General features: G+C 39.5%; 1 protein-coding gene across 1 annotated transcript; it reads left to right on the top strand.

The window, feature by feature from the left end:
• Positions 1-4452: 4452 nt before the first annotated feature.
• LOC118787875 (high choriolytic enzyme 1-like) lies at positions 4453-10156 on the top strand. The gene is made up of 9 exons (XM_036543611.1): positions 4453-4547; positions 5150-5207; positions 5546-5611; positions 5931-6083; positions 6338-6455; positions 6766-6944; positions 7884-7965; positions 8434-8558; positions 9594-10156. Exons 1-9 carry the CDS (start codon positions 4479-4481, stop codon positions 9605-9607), a joined length of 864 nt encoding a protein of 287 aa, XP_036399504.1. The 5' UTR covers positions 4453-4478; the 3' UTR covers positions 9608-10156.
• Positions 10157-11012: the final 856 nt, after the last annotated feature.

The following is an 11012-nucleotide window of genomic DNA, read 5'->3' as shown; positions in this document are numbered from 1 at the left end:
ATTTAGAAAAACTCTATGTCTATACAGTCCAATGACCAAAAGACGTTAAAGGTGGGCTGTACAGCAGCTTACATAATATGCTTGACTGCAATGTTGTGGTTACCTGTTGTGGGCTTTTTTCACAAGGCAGTTTTGAAATATTTTACCACTCAGTGCAACAGGACCCATCAATCAGAATTTAACCATGTTCCATGTGACAATCACCCACCATGTGTAATACATTTACATAAGGTACAGAAACAGCCACAGAAAGCTTATACTTATTCATGTGTTTTATAACTGAAGACAATTAAATTGCATTTTGTGAAGTGTATGTAGCCTTCACTGTTGTGGGCAAATTCTTCCTCACTGTTTTTATTTCACTTTATTACTGAGTGTTATTGCATATTTGTTTTTTAAGTGCTTGTTTTAAATTTTGTCATTTCAATCATGTAAGTCATGTTACAAACCGTGCATCAGCTCAGTTGCCATTATTTCTTCTTTGCAATGAACCATTTGAGTTCATTTTTTCTGAAGAGATTCACACATTATTTCAAGTCCCTTGAACCTTCTGGGCCATATCGACAGATACCTCTCTGCTGTGTGAAAATCACAGCAACGAGCCTTCTAGTTCTGAAAGTACAGAAAGTCTTAATTATGTGTTTTATCTATGGAGTTCATAATTAGCTTGCCATTGTAATGGATTGATGTAGACCTGGTGTACTGTTGACATTCTAAAGACTAGCCTTTCACTTGATTTCAAATAGGCTGAGTTACTAGCATTCAGTTTTTAACTATTTGGACTACAATGGGTCTACAGTATGTCACCTGCAGCATGACCAACCTAGTGCCACATTCACCTGTCAATAGAATGTTTGGATGGGGGTTTTTAGTTGAAGAGCAAACTTGTCTGTTAGAAGGCAGATGAGTAAACAAACTACTAACCCACTGACTTGTTATTCACCTGCTAAAATCAAAATTTCTGTTGAGAATGTAATTTCTGTCTAACCTTGATCTGTGGTACACTACATATGCACGTGTGTGTGTGTGTGTGTGTGTGTGTGTGTGGAGAACCTGGCCGCCACTTCTCATAAATGAGCCAAAAACAAAAGGTTAAAAACCAATAATTTATTTAAAACAAATATGTGGACACCCCTCCTAATTATTGAGTTCAGGTGTTTCAGCTGCACCAATTGTTAACAGGTACATAAAATCAAGCACATAGCCATGCAATTACCATAGACAAAGCTTGGAAGTAGAATGGGTTGTACTGGAGAGCTGAATGACTTTAAACGTGGCACTGTCATAGGATGCCATCTTTGCCACAAGTTAGTTCGCGAAATTTCTGCCTTGCTAGATCTGCCCCGGTCAACTGTAAGTGTAAGTGTTATTATTGTCAAGTGGAGCAACAACAGCTCAGCCACGAAGTGGTAGACCACGCAAACTTACAGAGTGGGGCCACTGAGTGCTGAAGCACATAGCATGTAAAAACCTCCTATCCTCTGTTGAATCACTCACTACAGTTTCAAACTGTCTCTGGCTGCAACATCAGCACAAGAACTGTGTGTCGGGAGCTTCATGAAATGGGTGTCCATGACCGAGCAGCTGCACTCAAGCCCAACATCACTATGCGCAATGCCAAGCGACAGCTGGAGTAGTGCAAAGCACGCCGCCACTGGACTCTGGAGCAGTGGAAACGCATTATCTGGAGTGATGAATCAGGCTTCACTATCTGGCAGTCTGATGGACGAATCTGGGTTCGGTGGATGCCAGGAGAGTGCTACCCACTGGAATGCACAGTGCCTACTGTAAAGATTGGTGGAGGAGGGATAATGGTCTGGTACTGTTTTTCAGGGTTTGGGGCTAGGCCCCTTAGTTCCAGTGAAGGGAAACATTAATGCTTCAGCATACAAAGACATTTTAGACAATTGTATGCTTCCAACTTTGTGGTAGCAGTTTGGGGAAGGCTCTTTCCTGTTCCAGCATGACTGTGCCCCTGTGCACAAAGCGACATCCATAAAGACATGGTTTGACGAGTTTGGTGTGGAGGAACTCCAGTGGCCTACACAGAGCCCTGACCTCAACCCCATTGAACACCTTTGGGATGAATTAAAACACCAATTGCAAGCCAGGCCTTCTCGTCCAACATCAATGCCTGTCCTCACAAATGCTCTTTTGGCTGAGTGGGCACAAATTCCCACAGACACTCTCCAAAATCCTGTGGAAAGCCTTCCCAAAAGAGTGGTGGCTGTTATAGCTGCGGGGGGGGGGGGGGGGGGAATATAGGTGGGATGGTCAGGTGTCTATATATATATACACTATATATGGAGAGAGAAAGGGTGAGAAAGGAAATCACAGATATTTGGACAGAAAATGATGTTTTATATGCATCCTGAAGATGTAGTCAAAGTAAAACTCATTTGTCATTTGCATAGATCACACACGGTAACTGAGCATCGAAATTCTTGAGGTAGGCTCTGCTAACATGTAGCATTATTAGCGATGGCATGACATAGAAGGCACTGCATGTGAGGTAGTTATTAAATTATAAGAAACTTAAATACACTAGTCCAAAAGTTTAACTGAAGCTGAAAAAACTAACTGGTTAAAAAAAACAGTACATGAATATCTCTATACAAATGTGCAAATTGTGACATACAATTACAACCCACAATACAAACAATACAGTACAGAAATACAGTAGAGTACAGAAGCCCCGTACACACGTGTGACATTCTATACATTTTTATTATCATTGCAATAACTTAATAGTCATGTCAGGTATACAAAAGCATGTATAGAACCTCTAAGCAGCCCAAGGAGTACAATGACAAATCATAATACAAACAAACTGCATTTTGACAATTCCATTGTTTGCTCTGAACTATTCATGAAGAGATCACATAACATTTTAAATTTTCCTTGGAAATTGTATTGGCATTTTTACAAAATTTTATATATTTATATTTTATAGATAACAAATTTTGCTGGCAAAATGGACTGAGTAGCCCATTCACTACATTCCATGCTAAAAACACCTCTGCCCTGCAGAGACAGGGGAACATATGGAATTGACAATATTTATGACAATATATTGAACAACAACATTCCATTTCACTCATTTCCTTCATATGTCTTAAGGAAGGACCAGTTATCAATTTCTGGTTCACAGAGGAAGCAAGAATGTAGGTATTGAGCAAAGGACATAATTTTGCAATCCAGCCCTTTACTTTGTAATACTTCTCCTCTGAAAGGCTTGACACTGATTTGGGCCCCAGCCCTTCCGTCACTTACCAACAATAATTGGTGATGCTCTGCCACAGTTTAATGGGCAAAGTCCTCCATTGCCCATTCATATTTTGATTAATTCAAATCCAAAAGGCTTCAATATGGCCTACATGTAATTTCACAGTAACAAAAATTACTTTTTATTTGACTGTCACAATCTTTGTGGACAGCACTGTAACATTAGATACCCAGATTGCATCTATTAATAACAGCAAAGTATGCAGCAGTTAGTCATCAGAAGTGTGCAATATTTTTTAGAAAACATAAAACTGCTAGCATTGTGTATGTTTAGAAACAATCAACAGCTATCTAGCTAGCAAACATAACCTCTACAACCATAACCTCTACGTTATCAACACATCAATAAATTAGCCAAACAGCTAGCTATAGTAGCCATCTGACTTGACTTTATGACTATGACTATTGACTTTACATTTCCCATGCCCATCACAGTAGTGTGATAAAGGCAGGTTGGGCAGTAACAGTGGCTTGTCTTGGAATATGAGACAAGCTGTTTATTTGGGAGCCAAACATTACCTCCAGATATCTCATAAGCAGCATAATTCATTCCTGTAGCAAGGAAACTGGGAGAGGATGGGGTGAATGCTGTGACAGTTCAGCTTTTTTCACAACATAAAGAATTCTGAGTAGAGCTTTTCCTGCAAATAAGAAATTGAATTTATTCAGGTTAGGTTAGGTGGTGTGTGGAAAGTTTTGAAAAAAGTGGGAAAAATTTTGAGAATGATTGATGTATAAGGAGACTGAATCTAAAAGGAGCTGATTGTTCAAAAAGAATTAAATTTCATACCTGTTTTGGTCAGGTAAGATAACATTTGAAAAATACTTCTAAAATAATTATGATATTTTACTACATTTGCATGCAGAAGGCCACGAGGCATTTGCCTTTCCTATTCTAACAGATTTTATTTAAAGCTTGAAAAACACTTGTTTTAAAAGCTATGAACAAATAATGAATAACTGCACAAATGAACTTCTTGTTTGGCAACCAAAAAAAGGAAACTTTACTTGAAAAAGTCTCTATCTTTTAGGTAGCATCTCTGTTGAAATTGTTCCGGCTGACCGCATACTTGTGTAACTTCCAGAACTTCTTCTCTTTTGGAGAGTAGCTGTTCTGGTGACCTATATAAATTAAGAGGCTTCCCTGCCATATACTAGAGAGACAAATCTCAGGTGCCCATAACCCATTCACCATGTCACCTCTCTTCATGATCACCCTCATCTTCTCTGTGCTCGATGGGCTGCACTGCAGCCCCTCAGAGGTAAGATGAAATCTCCCTTCTAATTGCTGTAAATAATTGTATTTTTTAATGTGCACTTGAATATTTAGCATACAGCATGTACTCACGTTACTGAGTTATGGGTTACATGTAGGGTTTTCTTGGTTGCAGCTTTGGAAATGAAAGCTATTACCATGCTTACTCTGTAATAGCATTTTTTTATTAAACTCTTATACTGTAAGTCACCATTTACAAGAGCATTTGCCCAAAAGATAACAATAAAATGGTAATATATCTTTGTTTACTATATAACAAAGCTCAACCACTCTAACTTGGATGGTCATAGTGCAAATGAATTTCCTTTCTATCTATGACATTGAATACTGGTTCAATCAAGTGAATCCTTTTGCTTGTGAAGTTATTAGGCTCCAGGTGTGCTTTTAAACACAATATGTAAAAAATAGTGAAATTAGGTATGTAGGATTCTTATTAATACATTTTAACTGCATGCTTATTTAAATTATGAAGTTAATTTTAGCTTATTTAGTGCCTGAAATTAATCTCTGGCTGAACAGTGGTTATTATTACATCCCTGAAGTCAAACAAATCAAGCAAAATCTCTTTTGTTGATTTTTACACACCAGGTTTCATCCAACATCATCGCTGAAGAAGAGGACTACAAAGAGGACAACAAAAATCTTGGTAAATTCCACAACTCCAACTCTGTGCCAGTTGTACATTAGGCTCATTTCACCCCGACAACCTCCTGCACTCATGAAGGAGCACTGAAGTGAGCCGAATGCAGTCCTCTGGTATACAAACACAGCCAGTCGCTATGTTTCATACTAGAAGTCAATCAGTGTACCACAGTGAAGTGGGCACTCATTGGAGGGTAGGACTACTCCACGGATGTCATCCAACTTAGCTTGCATTTTTATGATTATGTATTATGAACAGATTTGGTTATTTCTCATTCATTTATTTCTTTGCTTTTTCAACAAACTTCTATGTCCAACAACTCTCTGTCAATTCTTCGGCAGACAACAACCTAAAAGAAGATGAAACTGATGTCTCAACTTTGATTGAGAAAGCAAACAAGAACCTGGGTAAGATTGTGAAACTTTGTAAATGTGTTCTAAATTAAATGCATCAATAAATAAATGCAGTATGAATTTTAGAGTCAAAATTAAAAAATGAGTGGTCTTAGTATATTTAATTGAGTGGCTAAAATGGATCTCGCACAATAGGGAGGAAATTGGGATGTAAAGTCTCTTAATCATCAATAAATACAAAATTTTGAAAAATAAAACAACTTGAAAGTATTATAATCTGGGTTGTCTGGTACAAACATTGATTAGGTTTTATTGGTATTAAATGTCTTTTGTAAACTCTGGTGATCATAATTTGTCCATGCTCTTTTTCAAGAACAAGAGCTGAATGTGCCGAGTGTCATCTATGGGGATATTGCTGTACCCTCTGGATACGAAAATGCTGACCCATGCACGGCCCGTGGATGCAAGTGGTTGAAGTCATCGGATGGGAATGTCTATGTACCCTACGTAATCTCCAACCAGTACTGTAAGTCATCCTTTTTGTAAATTGAGCTAAATGAATTACACGGATTTTGGCAGATGTGACACGCTGGCATAGCAGGGTTGTTACCTTGTTTTCAAACGAGAGAGAACTATAATCAATGGCGACAAAGTTATATGGTTGACATATGGTGTGATCTCTACAATATGTGCCAGAATTGCCTGAGTTTGTTTTAGGCCTGCTATCCTTTAGGGCAGTAGAGTGTTCTGTTCTCATGTTGACTCTCTACACTCCACCAGCATCCCGGGAGAGAGCTATCATTGAGCGAGGGCTGCAGTCCTTTGCCACCTCCACCTGTATCCGCTTCAGGCGTCGCACCAGAGAGAGAGACTTTGTGAACATCCAGTCTCGTGGCGGGTATCTCTCTGCTAACGTCATAACTTAAAGCAATCAGTTATAATAAATAAACAAAAAAATGGGTTGTCCACTTTTGTTCCATATTTTTTTTTTATAGATTTACGGCAATCCCTCTAACATTCCACTTTTTTGTTTCATTTTTTTTATCCATTTGCTTGCCCATTTTTATGATCAGATGTGTGTTTTTATTTGTTCACCTAAAGAACTGCTCAGATAGAACTGATTGTTGTTACCACTGTGTCCTCTTCTGTGCTGAAGAATCTAAATTAATGGGCATGTTTAAAACTTGGCTTGATCCCCTGTTTCCCAGGTGTTACTCGTTCGTAGGACGTCGTGGTGGTGGTCAGGTGGTATCTCTGGACCGACGCGGCTGTGTCTACCACCAGGTGGTCCAGCATGAGCTTCTCCATGCCCTGGGCTTCAACCATGAGCAGACGCGTAGTGACCGTGACCGGCACGTCCGCATCCTCTACCAGAATATCATCCGTGGTGCGTACCTCTACTTTCTCCGCCTCTCGTTTTTTTAATTTGTATAGGTAGGTGTTCCTCCTGCTGGGCTATTGGCCTGTTGCACCTCCACCGGTGCCCGCTTTGTTCATCAGGCCGGGACCACCACTCATAGAACTTTCTCCCAGAACGTCTTGTGGTGGTGAGGCAGTGAACAGGGACATCTCCCTGACACCCCCTGCAGCTAACCTTCTTCAGGAGTTGGTCGCTCCCCATGCCCGTGTCAGCCAGAGCCAAAAGCTTGCCTTTTCCGCCTCCTCCGATACTTCCCTGGTTGCCTTGTGCAGTCTGGCTCCCCGTAGCCCCAGGTCCTTGAGCAGACACGTCATTGAGTCTCCCACAAAGCCTCTAGCACCCACCTTCACCGGGTAGAGCCTCACGCTCCATCCACCTTCCCTGCACTCTGTGACCAGGTCCACATATTTTAAGCGCTTAAACGTGCCCAGGAGACATATTTGCTCTGCTAGGCAGCCACATTGCTGCAAATCTCTCTAAATCAGAAGTGCAAGCTGCAGGTTTTGAAACATTAGTACTTCAGTGTTTTATGATGTATAAAAGCTGAAATTTGCCTGTGTATTGAGTTAAAAAAAAATATCCTTAAAACATACAGGAAAATGCTACACAGGAAGGATGTAAATTGCATATTCTGGCCCTGGAGGTGAAGAAAAGACTTTTAGCACTGTACTTTAAACACTTAACACATGGTGACTTGGAGCAATTCAGAAGTTTTTGCCATAAAGTAAAAAATCATTATTGCTTTGTCCCTCTCTGGAAATGCACTGCCAGTGAACTATAACTTTCCCAATATTTTCAGATGAATGTATTGATCAAACATTGTACTGAATTAACTTTAGGCACTGTTGCTAAACTGTACCAGAATTGGGGGTGTCTGATGTCATTGTTTTCTCTTTTGCCTTGCAGGGCAGGAATACAATTTCAACAGGATCAACACCAACAACCTTGGGACTCCATATGACTACAGCTCTGTCATGCACTATGGGAGGTCAGACAACTCAATGTTAACAGGAGCAAGATCCCCAATGATATATAATATTTTAATCAGGCCCGACACTATGGGGGTGCTTAGGGGTGCATTGCACCCCCAGACGGACCTCAGTGCACCCCCAGTTGTCTGCTTATATCCCAATGTCTACGTAGTAATTATCACATTTTGTGCTCCCCTGTGGATTGCAGTTGTACCCCTCTGTATTTTCTCCTGGCGCCAAGCCTGATTCTCATACAATTACTGTGATGAACAATAGCTAATTGATAATGATAATGTTGCCAGATTGGCACAAGCAAAAAGATCATTATTGTTTCATGAAATCATTTGTAAAACCTCATTCCAAGTAAGGTTTAATTTCAGGTAACTACATCTACCGTTCTATTTTCATGACAACCTGTTACGAAAAAAGTCACATGAATGTAATTGATGAATTAAATTTCACAAGCATCTTCAACGTTGTTATAGGTATGCCTTCTCCAGAAACAGGCAGCCAACCATCGTTCCAATCCCGAACAGCAATGTGCCAATTGGGAGAGCAACACAGATGAGTCGCTTTGACATTTTGAGGATTAACAGGCTTTATCAGTGCAGTAAGTATTGTCTCGACAACTCGGGAAGGAAGACTACTCAGGAGTACTGATTACTCAGGAAATTGAATTCCTTTATTAAAGCAGTGTATGGTAACACCATACGCTGCCTTCCTAAAAGTAGTAGGAGGGGAGGCAGGGAAGTGGAACATGCAGTAGCAACAATAGCACAAGCATGCAGAAAATGGACCAAACATAGCCAGAGAGGGCCTGGGGCCACAATCCACTGCAAAGGGAATTTAAGAATAAGTCCTGAAAGATATAAAGCCAGGGACCAAGGAGTTAGGCTGAGCATGGATTTCAGAATATCTCTGAAGTCAATGAATATTTTTCCAATCTCAGTATGAGCCTTAGAAGATACAGATCTATGTCTTGGACCAATTCATCCATTTATTTTTATGAGGAAGGTATTCAGCTGAAATAGAGATTGCTGCTCTCTGCTTTCAGACCCTGACAGGGAATCAGTTTGGATGAGAAATGTGTTCTGGTGTTGTATGAGACTTTAATTTACTTAAAGTTCATCATAAACCCAGGACTATTTCATGTTAGTTTGTCCTATTGTTTAATAAAAAGTAAGCTTTGATGTGAATTCCTTTTATAGTAATGGTAAGAAGAAATAATAATGGTAAGAATAAATTTGTGTTTGAATCATACTTCACAAATTCACAATGTGCACAGAAATTGTCATTTTTTTGGTGGAAGATAAGGACAATTTGCAAATGATGGTTAAGCCCCATATACGGCTTTTCCATATTTTCACATGCAAAACCAGACAACATAGCATTTTCACAGAGCACATATCTCATGAAATCATGGTATGGAGACAGTTTTCTAGCTGAATGCAAGATTTGAGTTAGCACTCATTTACAAAGGGAAGGGAGAAGAATTGTGACAGCACCTGCTCACAGTGACTGAATCCATAAAGTATTTAAAATTACAGGCAGGAAATGCTGTGCTTCATATGCTGTTTCAGAACAATACTGCATCTCACATCATGTATATTAATTGTTTGTATTTTCTCTTTTCTGCTTAAAACAGAACGTTGCAGTTAATTCAAGAAGTGTCCTTGCATCACACCTGGTTCCCAGCTTAACCCGCCCATCTGTGCCATTTTGCTTCAAGTTATTTTGGTTACTTTTGTTTATTGGAATTTTTTTTCAAATTTAAATCTAAATAAACAATCTATTTTAACCTTGTTCACCAAGAGATTTACAGAATCCTGATGAAATATGATCACAGAGAATGAAGGCCAGGGACAGAGAATGAAGCAGGATAACAAAGAGAATGAAGCATGATAACAACATATGCTTGAACACAGCCCAATAAACCTGTAGCCATGACCTGAGCCATGACCTTGCAATCCACCCCAGCTCTGGCCAGGAGCTTGTCTACATACTGTGATTTGTGTCCAACCTGTGCACCTGGCAAGTAACCATTTGAGACTCTTTTTCATGTGTACATAGCATGCAGTCTACAACCTTAATAGCTGAGTACCCACTGTCAGCTTTTCAAAAGGATGGAGAATTCGCCTGGGTGCTGTCAAAATTGTCTCCCAGATCCTCTTCTTGCAAGGACTGGAATTTTCCAGGGTGAAGTAAATTTATGTATTTATGAGGGCAATTTTGTATCTTCTTAGTAGTTAAGCATGTGCATGCCTGTGCAAACCTAGTCTGAAAACCAAAAACTGAAATAGAGACATGTGTAGGAGCCATTCTTGTGTACTATGTGTGTATTTTGTTTTTGGATGACTCTTACACTCTTACAATAGGTGGCAGCCATGTCAGGTGGTAGGATTATGTTTTAAATAGTCAGGCACCCAAGTCTATTGTGATTGGGTGCTGGGGCCATACAGTTACAGCTCAAGGCATACATACTTTTCAAACTTCATCTGATTTAACTTCTCTCACCTTGAATCACATTACATTACTTCATTTAGCAGACACTCTTACCCAGAGTGACTTTCAAATAATTGCATCACTATGCTAAGAGTAGTTATCGCAAGGTATTACAAGAGGTCAGTAAGATAAGTGCTAGGCTAGTGTAGAGGTTTTTTTTCACCACACATCACCACTGGTAAATTGTATTGGGTTTGTTTTTTGTCAGATGCATATCGCTTATTGTAATAAATGGGAGCACCATACAATTGAATTGTATCAATCAGTTGTTTTTGATGTTTCATTTTTATTCACTCACCATCTGTACCTCAAGAAACAGGTTTAATGCTACCCAGTTCACACAGTGGCTATAGGAGCTCTTGTTTGGTGAAGATGTGCAGTCACTGTCATTAAAAGACTTGCAGAAAAAGCAGCTCTGAATTGATCATAATGATCTGCACACATTTCACAAACTGAAATACAAAAAGTGAAAATAAAACCCAACACGCTTGGCAAATTTGTGTGGGAATGTTTATCTCACTATACAAAGCAACTCTGTACACATTTTCAAAAGACATAATAT

The sequence above is a fragment of the Megalops cyprinoides genome, chromosome 13, assembly GCF_013368585.1.
Source record: "Megalops cyprinoides isolate fMegCyp1 chromosome 13, fMegCyp1.pri, whole genome shotgun sequence".
NCBI classification, from domain to species: domain Eukaryota; kingdom Metazoa; phylum Chordata; class Actinopteri; order Elopiformes; family Megalopidae; genus Megalops; species Megalops cyprinoides.
Note: the sequence above shows the minus strand (reverse complement) of the source record. Positions and strands in the feature narration are given on the sequence as shown.